General features: G+C 41.5%; 1 protein-coding gene across 1 annotated transcript in view; it reads right to left on the bottom strand.

Annotated features, from left to right (window-relative positions):
- PCNX2 (pecanex 2) overlaps nucleotides 1-15979 on the bottom strand; it is a 102489-nt gene that overhangs the window by 56617 nt on the left and 29893 nt on the right. The window contains exons 16-20 of the mRNA XM_032214975.1: nucleotides 15004-15113; nucleotides 13588-13684; nucleotides 11657-11749; nucleotides 8255-8405; nucleotides 646-787 (exon numbers count right to left, since the gene is read on the bottom strand). Of these exons, the coding sequence (XP_032070866.1) occupies nucleotides 646-787; nucleotides 8255-8405; nucleotides 11657-11749; nucleotides 13588-13684; nucleotides 15004-15113 (593 nt within the window). The remainder of the gene's footprint in view (nucleotides 1-645; nucleotides 788-8254; nucleotides 8406-11656; nucleotides 11750-13587; nucleotides 13685-15003; nucleotides 15114-15979) is intronic.

Here is a 15979-nt window from a genome sequence, read left to right on the forward strand (position 1 = left end):
TAAAAGGCCATTAACTTGGTTTAAACAAGGTTCAAATTGTCCCCATTAAAAATCAAATTGCCCCCCCATGGGGCGCGGTCCCCATGTTGGGACCCACTGATCTAAGCATTACATCTAATGCATCTACAGTAAGCATATCTGTAATTTCTTTCTGGTGAATCAATGAACTTCAAGTCAGTCCATCATTTAGGCAGGATTGTAAAGGTAGAAAATTCTTTGAGAGAGTGAGTGGTTTGCTAGATCCAATTATATGGAGAGGTTTCATCCTGCTTTCAATCTTTCCTTAAAAAAAAAAGGTTGAGAAGTTGGTTGCACTGCAGATGACCCTGGAGGAAGCAGGTTATCTAGACTCCCTTCAGTTATATTACAGGCCTGGGATGGGACTGAGACAAGACTGATCTCATTTGTGGATGACTTCTGGCAGGACAGAAGTGGTGTGCCCATTCTTATTCTTGAACTCTCGATGGCTTTTGATACCATTGTTCATTATATCCTACTGGACCAACTCAGGGGGCTCGGAGTAGAGCACAATGTTACACTGGTTCTTCCCCTTCTTCCAACACCAGTTTCAATCAGTGTTGATGGGATATGAGGAGAGCTACAATTCTACAGATAATGCATTTTGAAATATAATATGCAACTTACTGTGAGGTTATCCTCTTGTTTTTGCTGATTAGAAAAGCATCATTGGTGAGGGAGTTCAGTATTATTGCAGGATACAAGATGTACTTTTCAAAACACTGAAGCCACACATACAGTCTCTCAAACCACATTAAGTGAGCAGCAGCTGAATTAAAAAAAATAATAGGAAATCATGACTAATACCAATAATGAATAGCAGCTAACTTTCATATACGCTATTAGGGATTAATAGCTTTAAACACATTATTCATTCATTTGAAATCATGTTAGTATTCAATATTTTCTAATAATGAGGATATTGTTCTTCCTGAAAAATATGAAACATGAACTAAAATCCCTCTTAAACATTTCAGACTGGTTCTGATCATCTGAATACTGAGATGTCCATTAAAGACTGCCCACAAATATGAGTAACCCTGAACAAGTAGCATATAGGTGTTCTATAAAGTGAGAGTTTAAACAGCTAAAAGGTAAAGGCAAAAGTTTCCCTCACACATATGTGCTAGTGGTTCCCAACTCTAGGGGGCGGTGCTCATCTCTGTTTCAAAACCGAAGAGCCAGCACTCTGTGGTCATGTGGCCGGTATGACTAAATGCTGAAGGAGCACGGAACGCTGTTACCTTCCCACCAAAGATGGTTCCTATTTTTCTACTTGCATTTTTACATGTTTTCCAACTGCTAGGTTGGCAGAAGCTGGGACAAGTAACGGGAGCTCACTCCATTACGCAGCACTAGGAAGAATTTGAACCACTGAACTGTCGACCTTTCTGATCGACAAGCTCAGCGTCTTAACCACTGAGCCACCGCGTCCCTCAAACAGCTAAAAGGACACCATAAAAAAGAGATCACTTGCTATTGGAAGACACAAAATACTGTAGACTTGTAAATGGATAGTATCCAAACAATACACTGCAGCATGGAATTTGCAAGCACAAAGGAAACACAATATTTTAAGAGCTACAGTTTATTAAATGAAAGCCATCAGTTCAGAAATGACTTTTGTTCAGAACTGTGATATACTGTATGAATGTTTTTTCTCTCTTGTCTCCTATTTTTATTTATTGCTTATATATGAATTCCTCACCCTATCTAGAAATGTTTAGCAGGACTGAAGTACTGAACTGATTTTGAGTACTCAGAAAATTAAGCAAGACCGAATCTCTTCAGTAATTGGATTGGAGAATCCTAAACTTTAGTCTGGACTAGAAAGTGGGGAAAAGACTCCAGAAGGTGGTAATGGCAAATCACTTTTGCACTGTTGGTAAGAAAACCACATTAATATATTCATGAAGTCAAAAGAATTGAAACTGACTTGGAGACATTAGTTTTAATTTGAAATATCTTGTAATGTATATATTTGTAATACATTAAAAACAGAATATTTGATTTATTATCATTTTGTATTTTTCGTATTTTATTTTATTTTCGTATTTTATTAAGATTTATAGGCCACCCTTTTCCCTGAGGGGACTCAGGGCGGCTTACAATCATTGGGGAGGGGGTACAATACAAAATAAACAATATATAAACAAAATAAAGTAGTAAAAACACAACATGCATTCTACATTCAACACTCGGGTGGGGCAAATTAAGGACTTATCCCCAGGCCTGTTGGGAGAGCCAGGTCTTGAGGGCTGCGCGGAAGGCCTGGACGGTGGTGAGGGTGCGTATCTCGACGGGGAGATCGTTCCACAGGGTCGGAGCTGCAACAGAAAAGGCTCTCCTCCGTGTAGTCGCCAGTCGACATTGACTGGCGGATGGAATTCGGAGGAGGCCCAGTCTGTGCGATCTTATCGGTCGGAGGGAGGTAATCGGCAGAAGGCGGTCTCTCAAGTACTCAGATCCACTACCATGAAGGGCTTTAAAGGTGGTCAACAGCACCCTGAAGCGCACCCGGAGATCAACAGGTAGCCAGTGCAGCTCGCGGAGGATGGGTGTTATGTGGGCGAACCGCGGTGCGCCCACTATCACTCGCGCGGCCGCATTCTGAACTAACTGCAGTCGCCGGATGTACTTCAGGGGCAGCCCCATGTAGAGCACATTGCAGTATTCCAGCCTAGAGATCACAAGGGCTCGAGTGACTGTTGTGAGAGCCTCCCGATTCAGGTAGGGTCGTAACTGGCGGACCAGGCGGACCTGGGCAAATGCCCCCCTGGTCACAGCCGACAGATGATGATCGAGAGTCAGCTGTGGATCCAGGAGGACTCCTAAGTTACGAACCCTATCTGAGGGGTATAAAATTTGACCCCCCAGCCTGATAGATGGAACATTAGCCAAATTGTTGGGAGGGAAACACAACAGCCACTCGGTCTTGTCCGGGTTGAGTACCAGTTTGTTAGCGCTCATCCAGTTCTTAACGGCCTCCAGGCCCTGGTTCATCACGTCCACCGCTTCATTGAGTTGGCATGGGGCGGACAGATACAATTGCGTATCGTCCGCATATTGATGGTATTTTATCCCGTGCCTCCGAATGATCTCGCCCAGCGGTTTCATGTATATGTTAAATAGTAGGAGGGATAAGACCGAGCCCTGCGGCACCCCATATTTTAGGGGCCTCAGGGACGATCTCTGCCCCCCTACCAACACCGACTGCGACCTGTCCGAGAGGTAGGAGGAGAACCACTGCAAAACAGTGCCTCCCACCCCCACCTCCCGCAGTCGTCGCAGAAGGATACCATGGTCGATGGTATCGAAAGCCGCCGAGAGGTCAAGGAGAACCAGGATGGACGCATGGCCTCCATCTCTGGCCCTCCAGAGATCATCGGTCAATGCGACCAAAGCGGTTTCTGTGCTGTAACCGGGTCTGAAGCCGGACTGGAAGGGGTCAAGGTAGCTAGCTTCATCCAAGGCCCGTTGAAGCTGGAAGGCCACCACCTTCTCAACAACCTTCCCAACAAAGGGAAGGTTGGAGACAGGACGGTAGTTGTTTAAAATGGCTGGATCCAAGGATGGTTTCTTCAGGAGGGGTCTCACCACCGCCGTTTTTAGTGCGGCGGGGAAGTGCCCCTCCCAAAGGGAGGCGGTTACGACCACCTGGATCCAGCCACGTGTCACCTCACTGCTGTTGGCAACCAGCCAGGAGGGACACGGGTCCAGAATACAGGTGGAGGCACTCACAGCTCGAATGGCCTTGTCCACATCCCCAGAGGCAACATCCTGAAACTCAACCCAGAGATGGTTTGCCAAGTGATCCTCTTGTGTCCCGGCTGGATCTGCTGCGGTGGAGTCCAAGTCCGACCGAAACCGAGCAACTTTGTCCGCTAAGAATTGGGCATAATCCTCAGCTCTACCCTGCAAGGGTTCCCCCGTATCCCTCCTATTTAGGAGGGAACGGGTTATCCTAAACAGGGCGGCTGGGCGGGACTCAGCGGACGCAACCAAGGTGGCAATATGAGATCTTTTTGCTGCCCTAAGTGCCCTGATGTAATCCTTGGTGCAGGTTGTTAATAGTGCTCGGTTCGACTCGGACTTATCAGACCTCCACAAGTGCTCTAGGCGTCTCCTCCGGCGCTTCTTCTCCCGGAGCTCCTCGGTGAACCAAGGAGGTCTCTGGGATCCGCTGACCCGGAGGGGCCATAGTGGCGCAATCCGGTCAAGAGACTCCGATGCCGCCGAGTACCAGGAAGCAGCCAGAGTCTCCGCCGAACTGTGGGCAAGAGTATCAGGAATAACCCCAAGCTCCGTCTGGAACCTCAAGGGGTCCATCAGTCGCCTGGGGCGGAACCACCTGGTCGGTTCCTCCTCCCTACAGTGGGGGTTTGGCCTCCGGAAGTCAAGCCTCAGTAGGCAGTGGTCTGACCACGACAGGGGTATGGTCTCATTTCCCCTCAGACCAAGATCACACATCCACTGCTCCGAGAGAAATACGAGGTCGAGCATGTGACCCGCTGAGTGGGTTGGGCCCCGAATTACCTGGGTCAAGCCCATGGCTGTCATGGAAGCCATGAACTCCTGCGCCCCATCAGAGTGTTCACCGAGCGATGGCAAATTGAAGTCCCCCAGAACCATAAGCCTGGGGAACTCAATTGCCAGCTCGGCTACTGACTCGAGGAGCGAGGGGAGGGCTGCTGCAACGCAGTTGGGAGGCAGGTACGTTAGCAGCAGACCCACTTGACCCTTGAGGTCCAACTTCACCAGCAGAGTCTCACACCCGACAAGCTCCGGAGCAGGGACCCTACGAGGTACTAGAGACTCCCGGATAACAATAGCCACACCGCCACCCCTTCCCTGGGCTCTCGGCTGATGAAGCACCTGAAATCCTTCTGGGCACATCTCTACAAGGGGGACTCCTCCTTCTGTGCCCAGCCAGGTTTCAGTAATACATGCCAGGTCTGCCCCCTCGTCAGAAATTAAGTCCCGGACGAGAGGAGCCTTGTGAACAACAGACCTGGCATTTAGCAACAGCAGCCTGAGACCAGGGATCATTGTTGTTTGTTTGTTGTTATTGTTATTATTAATCCTTATGTGAATTTCCTAGGTATGCTCTATATCCATGATATTGTTTGGAAGTTAATTTTTGATCTCTTATAAAGATTCTTATTAGGATATTGTATTTTTCCCCCTACACAAAATCAGTTGTCAGCTTGATTTTGAGAAAGACTGAGATAATGGAAACATCCTGTTTTCTGACATCTTTATCCCCTAACATGTCAAAAACATACAAAGAGAGTCATTAAAATGTAGACCCATAAAAACTTGTCAGGAATATTCTAAATTGAAGTGAGTTTAAAGCCCCTGAAGACAGACAGCTAATGAAAAGTCAGGTAGCTTCTAGCTGATAGATTTACAGAACTAGAACAACTGTAATTTTAGAGATATTTAGTCCCCCCTCCTATTTAATATCTACATGAAGCGTGAGATCATTCGTCGGCACAGGATTAAATACCATCAATATGTGGATGATACACAGTTGTATCTCTCTGCCCCGTGCCAGCTCAGCGTAGCGGTGGAAGTGATGTGCCAGTGCCTGGAAGCTGTTAGGGTCTGGATGGGAGTGAACAAACTCGCACTCAATCCTGACAAGACCGAGTGGCTGTGGATGTTGCCCCTAAGGACAGCCCAGATAGTCTGTCCCTAAACCTGGGTGGTGAAAATTTACACCCCTCAGAGAGGGTCCACAACTTGGGGGTCCTCCTGGATCCGCAGCTGACGTTAGAACATCATCTGTCGGCTGTGACCAGGGGGGGCCTTTGCCCAGGTTTGCCTGGTGCACCAGTTGCAGTCCTATTTGGATCGGGAGGCACTTCAAACGGTCACTCATGCCCTCGTCACCTCAAGACTTGACTACTGTAATGTGCTCTACATGGGGCTGCCCCTGAAAAGTGTTCGGAGACTACAATTAATCCAGAATGCAGCTGCGTGAGCGATACTGGGTGTACCAAGATACACCCACATTACACCTATCCTCCGCGAGCTGCACTGGCTCCCTATCGGTCTCCAAGCGCGAGTCAAGGTGCTGGTTACCTTTAAAGCCCTACATGGCCTAGGACCCGGATATCTGCGAGACCGTCTTCTGCCGCATACCTCCCAACGGCCGATAAGATCACACAGGGTGGGCCTTCTCCAGGTGCCGTCAGCCAGGCAATGTCGGCTGGCAGCTCCCCGGGGGAGGGCCTTCTCTGTAGCCGCTCCGACCCTATGGAATGAACTACACCCAGAGATCCGGACCCTACCCACTCTCATGGCCTTCCGAAAGGCTATTAAAACCTGGCTATTCCAGCTAGGTCCAACCCCGATTAGACTGGGTGCATGATGTGCTTTCTTTTAATCTGTTTTCCTTTGTTTGTTTTTAACACTTCACTTCTCAAAATTTATTTTCTGTAAGCCACACGGAGTCCTTCGGGATTGGGCGGCCTATAAATTTATTAAATCAATCAATCAAATCAAATCAATTTACAGCCCTCCCTACTTCTCAATTCAGCAGCTGTTGCAATTCCAATCTCATGCTTATCATTTGGGAAGAATAATAAATAAAATAAAATATTAATAATAAAGAGTGCTATTTCCTTTTAAGGGTTAAGTGGTCATCAAAAATTATAATCTTATTACAAAGTTTAAACCTGTATTTTGTTAAAGCAAAAAAGAGGGCTTGCCAAAACTGAGTTACAGTTTCATAAAATTATATCAATCCATAATATTATACAAGGACTAATTTAGACAATTATCAAGCATTTAAGTATTATTAGTATTATTTCCTATTTTGACTTCCAGTTGATTACAAAGTTAATTTCTCCAAATATTATATATCAATGTATTGTATTTATAATGATAAATATCCTTAACCCAGTTACATGGGACATTGTGTTACATTGATACTAAGGTTGCCTCCACCGGCTATCTTCAAAGTATGTTAGATCTCAACCTAATAAATTTCTCAGTCGGCATAGTATTTACTGGCTCAAGGTTATGGGAATGAAAATCCAACATATCTGGGAAACACCAAGTTAAGGAAGGCTAATTGATTAGCTTTATTGAATAAAAGTTTATAAATATAGTATTCATCCTGAACACTAAGCTACAAAGAAAATAACAACAACAACAACAACCACACAGTGATACCCATTGTCATTGGGGCACTTGGAACCATGTGCAAGAATTTTACAAGATATCTCGACAAATTGCAGCTTCCTGCAATAACACCAGCAAAACTGCAAAAAAACTGTGCTACTCGGAACATCTTATATTTTAAGAAGGTACTTGGCTGATACCTAGGACGTTGGCAGCAAACAGTATCAACCATTAGCAACAATCTCTAGTATTTGTAATGCATTTTTGAATGTTCAGTTGGCTGAGTTTCATGTTTAATGACTAAAGTATACAACAATAACAACAGTGATTCCCATTGTCATTACGACACTTGGTATCATGTCCAAGAATTTTATTTAAAAAATCAATAAATTGCAGCTTCCTGCAATAACACCAGTGGAACTGTAAAAAACTCTGCTACTCAGAGCATCATACATCTTAACAAGGTGCTTGGTTGATGCCTAGGACCCTGGCAGCAACCCATATTAACCATTAGCATCAGTCAATGGTATTTGTGATGCATTTTTGAATGTTCAGTTAACTGAATTTCATGTTTAATGAATAGCATTACCACTAAGCATAACTAGCATGTTTAAGTAGCAAAAATCCCAAAGGGTCTAGAATATGAGAACAGCAAGAAAGGATTAGTTTTCTCCATTTTTTTGCTATAATCTCATATTTCCCAGATTTTTGCAGTGCAACTAGGTAGTCCTATTCTCTCACAGTCTGATGTTTCTTGGGAAGGCTCCCCTTACCCCAAGTCCTTCTAAATGAGTTGGGATTTTAATTTCTAGAATGCCTAGTCAATTAGGCTGAATCCATGTTGGCTGGAAATTCTAAGATCTACAACCCCAGGTTCAGATGGAATTGGCTGGGAAGAAATGTTGTATAACGAGTACTTTTATTTTTGCTGCATTATAACCCCTGCATCCATTTATTTACTTTGACACAGTGATTTCTATTTCTATCTGTAACCTCCTCTTTACTTCATGATTCACAATAATGTGCAAAAATACCATATTAACTTTAATGTAAAGCATAATAAACAGTGTCATTTATACATTTGTATTATGGTGACTCTACATACCTCTTACTTCTCTCTGCCGATATTCCTTATTTTTAAGGATAGGGTGAGATATCCACATCCATGGATGATGTTTGCGAAGTTGAGGAAGTACATAGTGTGTTATGAATCCCACAGTCCACGCAAAAATGAAAAGCACCAGGCCGAGTAATTCCTGGATTAAAAGGAAGCAAAATGAACCCTATATCACGTCATATACTTAAACCATTTTTAATTTAAAATCGGATCTTGATAAAAAAAACAGTCAGTTAAAAATGCCATTTCCCCAAAAAATATGTAATTGAAAAAGTAAGTGAGAAGGAAAGGAAGGGCTTTATTTTTGTTCAATAAAATGTTTTATTTTCTAATACTGTAGTTCAAGGAGAAAAGAACACAAGAAAGAAATATTCTAGTTTTGCAAGACGTTTGTTTGTTCACAAGCCAAAAGACATAATTTTGCTGAGGGATAAAATGCAGGAAATGTTTCGTGTGGAATGCTAGTGGGAATGCAAAAGGAGAAGCTCAAATTGTGCAAAACACAAAGATGAGGAAAATGTATATCCTTTAATTTATTAAAACTGTAATAAATGTAGAAAAGTAGGACAAATACATATTGGTGAACACGCCAAAGTTATCTGATATCATAAATGAATTTGTAGGTGAGGTTCCATATCTTGTATATAATAGGTGGAGCTGCCTGTCATGTTGACTCACTCTCTCTCTCTCTCTCTCTCCCTCTCTCTCGTCCTTGACAGAAGCAAGAATAATCCTAAATATATATTGGGGATTCAGATTTGGGAAGGCTAAATTAATCTTTTAAAAATATTTTTTTAATGTCTTTATTTTTACTGTAGAATCGTAATGTTTAAAGACACTTTAAACAATACAAAATGCAAAGGAGAAGAGAAGAAGGGAAAGAAAAAAATCTACCTTATATTATCCACTTGTCAATAGTCATTGGTTCACCAATGAATTGACTACTATAATATAAACAATACATTATTGTGATCTGCTGTAATAACACATATTGCTGCATCTTTTGATTAGTAAAAAATATTACCTTTTCAAAAAAAGAAAAGGTAGGTCATACATTTCCAAAACCATTTCTTGACATCTGGCTTATTTTATTTCAAAAAGTTCATCCCTGCAGTGATTGAAAAAATGTTCACTTCAATTTTTAAGTATCTCCAGTTCACTTTTATACCCAAATTCTTAAACTATGGTTTATGGAAACAAGGCAGCTTTATAATCTTCAGACTGAAGTTTGCTTCTTTCATGAGACTATCATAAATGCCAGCTATGCTACTAGGGACAGAACACCAGATATGGTCCCAGGTCCCTCTGGGTTTATCACTGAACAAAGACCAGCTGCATTTGGTATGTGTACTTTGTCAGATGAGCTGGCAGTCAGGCCCAGATCACTGTAAAGTATAGTATACTTCCTTAGCCTGTCAGTGACCAGTCAGATACAGATAGTCTTTGACTTATGATTGTAACTGAGCCTGGCAACTGCAGTCATAAAAATTGTAAAGCAAGTCATCATGTAACTGACCCAATTTTATGAACTTCTTTTTGTGGAGGTCATTAAGTGGACGTGACAGTCATTAAGCAAACCCATATGTTCATTAGGTAAAGGTAAAGGTTCCCCTTGCACATATGTGCTAGTCGTTCCCGACTCTAGGGGGCAGTGCTCATCTCCATTTCAAAGCCAAAGAGCCAGTGCTGTCCAAAGATGTCTCCATGGTCATGTGGCTGGCATGACTAAATGCCGAAGGCGCATGGAACACTGTTACCTTCCCACCAAGGTGGCAGACAGTGGGTGGCATTAAAGGTGTAATGACAGGGAAAATAAGTCAGAAAATGATTGGCAGTGAAGGTGGTTCCTATTTTTCTACTTTTTGTGGTTCTACTTTTTGTGGTTCCTATTTTTCTACTTTTTTACATGCTTTCGAACTGCTAGGTTGGCAGAAGCTGGGACAATTAATGGGAGCTCACTCCATTGCGCGGCATTAGGGATTCGAACTGCCAAACTGCCGACCTTTCTGATCGACAAGCTCAGAGTCTTAGCCACTGAGCCACTGAGCCACCCTTGTTCATTATGGGACTTTTTTTTTGCTGGAAACAAAGTAAATGCCCATTTCCAGCAAAACAATAATTAATTGTGATCACGTGACTATAGGGTGCTACAGGCATAAATGTGGGCCAATTTCTGAATGCCCAAAATGCAGTCACAGAGGACTCACCCCCCCACAAGGGAGGGGGGAATGTGGGAACTTTGAAAGTGAGTCTCAAGTAGCTTTGGGGGATCCATCGTAACTTTCATTTGTAAGTCTAGGGCTACCTGCACTGCCTTGAAGCATATGAACAATGAGAGCTATAAATTAATACGAAGGACACTGAGTGCCTTCACTGGTTGGGTATTTGCAAAACATGAAGTAACAGGTTGCTAACCTAGGCAAATACCTTATATTTTAACATAGGATGTGAGGGGCTGTTGCCCTACCTCAGCCCCCATGTTCTTTTCGGCTGACAATGAGAAAGAAAAGGAAAGGGATGATTAATGGTAAGGAGAAAACAGGTGGTAGTTAGAAGGAATGAAACGGAAAGAGTGAGGTGGCAGACAGTGGGTAGCATTAAAGGTGTAATGACAGGGAAAATAAGTCAGAAAATGATTGGCAGTGAAGGAATGTAGATATAACAGGTGATATATAAAACAATTTCAATTCAAATAACAGCAGATTTCTACTTGAAACAGGCTCACATCCAAAACTAAGCTATTTTAGACCATTCAAGATGCGTCTTGAGCCCCAAAATAGGTCTGTTTAGAGTCTGACACGTTCCATTTTGAGCCTCAAACATTTCCAGGATGAGTGAGATGGGTTGTGATGCACATGAAACCAAATGCTGCAAACTTGAAACCAGCATTTTGAATTCAAAACGTTCCAAATATGAAAACTCCAGAGGTGACCTACTTTTTTTTTTCTTGGATCCTGTTTCACTCAGTCCTCACTCTTAGCCTTCTTCTTTAAAAGTTGTTTTTCCCCCCTGCCAAACTTACTTTCCATTTCAATGGAGGAAAGTAGGGCAGCTCTGAATGTCTCATAGTTGACCATTTTCCTCAACATCCAGAATGTTCATACATATTCCCAAACATAACATTACCCCAGCCATGTTGTGCCAAAAGATTTGTTACTGCTGCCACAAAATCTCTTAGTGTCATTATGCTATAATTGCTATATATTTGTAACTAGACTCTTAATGTGTGAAACAATATGAAACCTCATTACCCACTGCCTCTTACAAGCAAATATTTCTTCTCCTCTTCTGACTTTTAAAGCAATACGAAACAGTATCTAATTGCTCTGAATAATAGACATATTGTCTTAAAAAATAACAACACAGAAGGAAAGAAATGGTAATACTAACCCCTAATGACAAGAAAACGGTACTGGCACTGACTGCAAAGGATAACACAGCAGCCACAGAGCACACAATGAGATCTGATCTCAGGGTTTCTCTCTGCGAATATAATTTTTAAAATATAAAAATACAAGTAAGGACTCATTTGATTTACAAAATCAAACTACTTCTTCCTCTGCAGTTAACAGTTGCATAATAATTACAGGAGTCTTGGCATTAAAGAATCTTCTCCCCTTGTACTTCTTTAATGTTCAGGCAATGTGTTAGCAAAGCTTCTTGAATCCAGATAAATGGTTTATCTAGCACACACCGTCCACAACAACAATTTAAACAAAGGTAGCTATACAGGAACACTCTTTAGTGAACTCAGACTCGGAAGAATTGATTTCCATTTCAGACACAACCAAGATGTTGCCAATGGCCAGATAATTGCTATGACCTAGGGTTGTTGCAAGGCAGAAATGAAGGATGGCAAGATAGACGTGCGTTAATTCTTTGCAGGTGGGAAGAAAGCAGAGATGGGTTGCTCCCAGTTCAGCCCGGTTTGGCCAAACTGGTAGTGGTGATTTGGCCTGGATCGCAGAACCAGCAGTCCCCAAACTAGTTCCCTGGTCTCTTCTGCCATTGCCAGAATGTTTCTGCATAAGCGCAGAACAATTTTCAGTCAAATGAGCATGGGGAGGGGGGGCGCGACAGCAAAGTTAGCAGTGCGCAAGCAAAGCATGCACAGAGTGAACCTGTACCAACTGGTATAGGAACCCACCCCTGAAAGGAAGGAAGGAAGGAAGGAAACAGGTGCTGTTCATAATTTCTTATATTCTGAACTTTTTATATAAGCATGGATTGGGCTCCATGGTGTGGACACCTATTTTCCTTAGTGACTAAGGAGCAGACAGTTCTCAACAAAACAGTTTGAACAATAGCAACGTGATTATGCATTTGGCCACTGATCCTAAGCTTTCTACATAGCAAATGTCTCAAAAGCTGCTTTCTTGACTGGGAGGGGGGTGAAAGTGAGTTGTTGTCCCTCTTCAATACAAATAAAACTATCTGTCTGACACCTGTTTTCCAAAATTCCCTAATGAATCACCGATATCTCTGGAAGAACAACTCAGTGCAAGCAACGTAGAGGGAAAGAATTAATTTATCTTTGCTAGAACTGTATAACACTTTCAATTCAAAGCAAAAATGATGCTTCAAAGCTGTAGGCCAAGAAGCATAGTACTAATCAACAATTCCTAGAACTATCTCTAATCCTTTCTCTCTCAGGTAAATGCTGAAAACTTTTCCCTTTAAACATGCCTAAGCTTACACTGGGGTGACTTCATAGGCATTTTTTGTATTGCAGTTGAATTTATTATTATTAATTCAGGCTGTTAAGCAATATGACAGGCACTTCAGTGGAATGATTAAGTGGCTGGACCCGGTACAGCAAAATCTGAATTGTAGTCCTGCCTTGGCCATGAAAGTCATCTGGCTGATTCTGAGGCTATCAGTCCTTTTCAAGCCAAGGGAGAAGGCAATGGCCAACCATTTCTGAAAATGCTGCCTAGAAAGTTGCAAGGGTTTACTCATGCAGTTGCTAGATGTCAATTCTGAGTCAAAGGTAAAAAAAAAGTATGGTATACAGCTTTTGAGAGAAAACAAGTAAATAGGAAGCATCTTAAAACAGCAAAAAATTCCAGTTACTTTTTATATAAGTTGGATTGAGGGTTGGGGGTGGGGGGAGAGGTAAAGCTGAGAAAAAGGAAGAAATGCAACATGCCCCTGAAATTGTCCTTCTTCTGCCAAAGAATCCATCTGGACCAGTTTACAGCTCTACTATAAAGGGATTTAAGCACTTTAATATAACATCATACAATATCTCTGACATTTCAAATGACACCATGACAAAGGTTTTGATAAAACATTTTTTCTCCAAAAACAAGGAAGCCTACCACGGATTCTCTCATTTTCTCAGGAAGTGGATCAACTCGTGGCTCTTCAAAATGCTGCTTTACAAGGTGCGGAAAATATTTACAATGAATAAGAGACCTAATTTACAGAACAAATGAAAATCAGTTAGAACACCAATCTCCTGAAAAGAGAACAATCCTAGATAGTAGACAGTGATTTTTTTTCTCCTAGCTTATTTAAGTAACAATTTACCAGCTCAGGAATGGGTACCAGCCACTTAATAGATCTCTTGGATCTGGAAATGAAGGAACAGGATCTGATCCCACCCTTGTAACTCCAAATGGCTGTAGGTTCATAGGTCTCCACCCCATATTTGGAAAGCCTTCATCATTAATTTTTGGATGGGGTATTGTTCTTCCGGACCTACTTCTTTGGTGCATGAAGAACATTCAGAAACTATAGTTGATCCAGAACGTAACAGTATGAACAGTTTTAGATGCACAATGGGATATTCATATAACATCACTGCTTCATAAGCAATGCAGACCACAGTAAGCAATGGCTTTCAGTAGGGTTCTGGCTGAAATTCAAGGTTCTAGATAGCATCAATAAAGCTGTACATACCATGGAGCCAAGATTCTTGAGAGAATACCAATCTCTTGTAGTTTCTGCCTATCTCATTATATTCATAGGATAGGCCTGCTTTAGATCCATTCTGTGAAAGAGTATCATCTTTGAAGGTGTGCTTTTCTATAGAACCTGATTTCTCCCTGAAGTTTGACAGGGCCCTGACCCTTACTGGCCTTTCCTGTTTCTTTTATAAGTATGCATCTACATATAAGGCAGTGGTGCTCATCTCTGTTTCAAAGCCAGAGAGCCAGCACTGTCCGAAGACATCTCCATGATCATGTGGCCAGCATGACTAAATGCCGAAGGCTCATAGAACACTGTTACCAAAGGTGGTTCCTATTTTTCTACTTGCATTTTTACATGTTTTTGAACTGCTAGGTTGGCAGAAGCTGAGACAAGTAACAGGAGCTCACTCCGTTATGCGGTGCTAGGCGAATCGAACCGCCAAACTGCTGACTTTTCTGATCAACAAGCTCGGCATCTTAGCCATTGAGCCACCACACACATATATAAATATTAGGAGGAGGAATACATAAATATTAGGATTAGGAGGAGGAAAGTGTATCGGATATGTTCTCCACATTCAGTTATTTGTAAAAATAAACAAAGGCAGGATACAAATAAATTTAAGAATATATTCTCTTTTATATGTATGTTTCCTGTCCTGTGTATCTTTCTTTTATAGGTATGTTCTCTTTTTATGTTTATTATCTGCTCCAAGTCATTTGATTAAGATGGGTAACCAAATAAATTTGTATAACAAATCAAACTACCTTATTACATAGTTTTATAGTTCAAGCCACACGAAGGCATCGGTGATAACTTACACTAAGACAGATGGATCACTGCTCTGCCTGCTCAAATGATAAGAAAGTGCCACTAAAAGCCCACAAAAGGCAGAGAACAGTGCGGGAATATGTTGAGCATCCCATGGTTCCTATAGATAAAGAGGAGACAGAGATGGAAGGAATAAGGATGTCTTTACATTGTTTGCAAGTTTACAAGTTACTACAGCAATAAGTTAAATATTGTTAACATGCTGGAATTCACCATAATTAAATGGCTGCATAATATATTAAATAAACTATATTACATTTCATCAGGCTAATGAAGTGGTGATATTTCAAACATGGTATCTAATTATGCAAGCCACAATGCTCTTAAAGTTGGCAATTAAGTAAAAGAAGCAAGGAAAATCATGAGAGGCCATTTTTCTCCTTACATACATTTTTAAATTACATACACTATGTTTAAATAAATAAATAAATTGAAACAGCATTAATTTTTAAATTACATAAATATAATTTTAAATGAAAAAGCACTTTTCCTTGCTCTTAAAAAAACATAGTTATGAATACATCTGAAAGTGCAAAATAAAAATTCATAGGTTGAATTTAAGTCTGAATTTGCAAGGAACATATTCTTGTTCTAGAACAAAATAACTGTATAGAAAGTGATGGGAAAAATACAAAAAAAACCCAATTTCTTCTTTCAGCACCTATTATTTCAGAAAGTTGAGCATTAATTAATATCTCATTAGTCAACTAATGAGCAATATAAAAGTAGGTTCTCTCCAAACTTCTTATCTCTGATTTAAAAACACAACTTATTCCTGGGCAGCATTTCAGCTTGTTTACTTGGCCACCTTTAAAACTATTCGATTTTACATTTCATGGAGAGAGAGGTAGACGCTATTTTGAATTGGAAATGTTATCATTCTATCTTCCTAAGTTATACTTTTTGACATTTTCATTTTTCGATGACACCTGCATTAGATTTTAGCAAGAACAGACAATGTACTGC

This window comes from Thamnophis elegans, chromosome 4, assembly GCF_009769535.1.
Source record: "Thamnophis elegans isolate rThaEle1 chromosome 4, rThaEle1.pri, whole genome shotgun sequence".
Classification (NCBI taxonomy): Eukaryota; Metazoa; Chordata; class Lepidosauria; order Squamata; family Colubridae; genus Thamnophis; species Thamnophis elegans.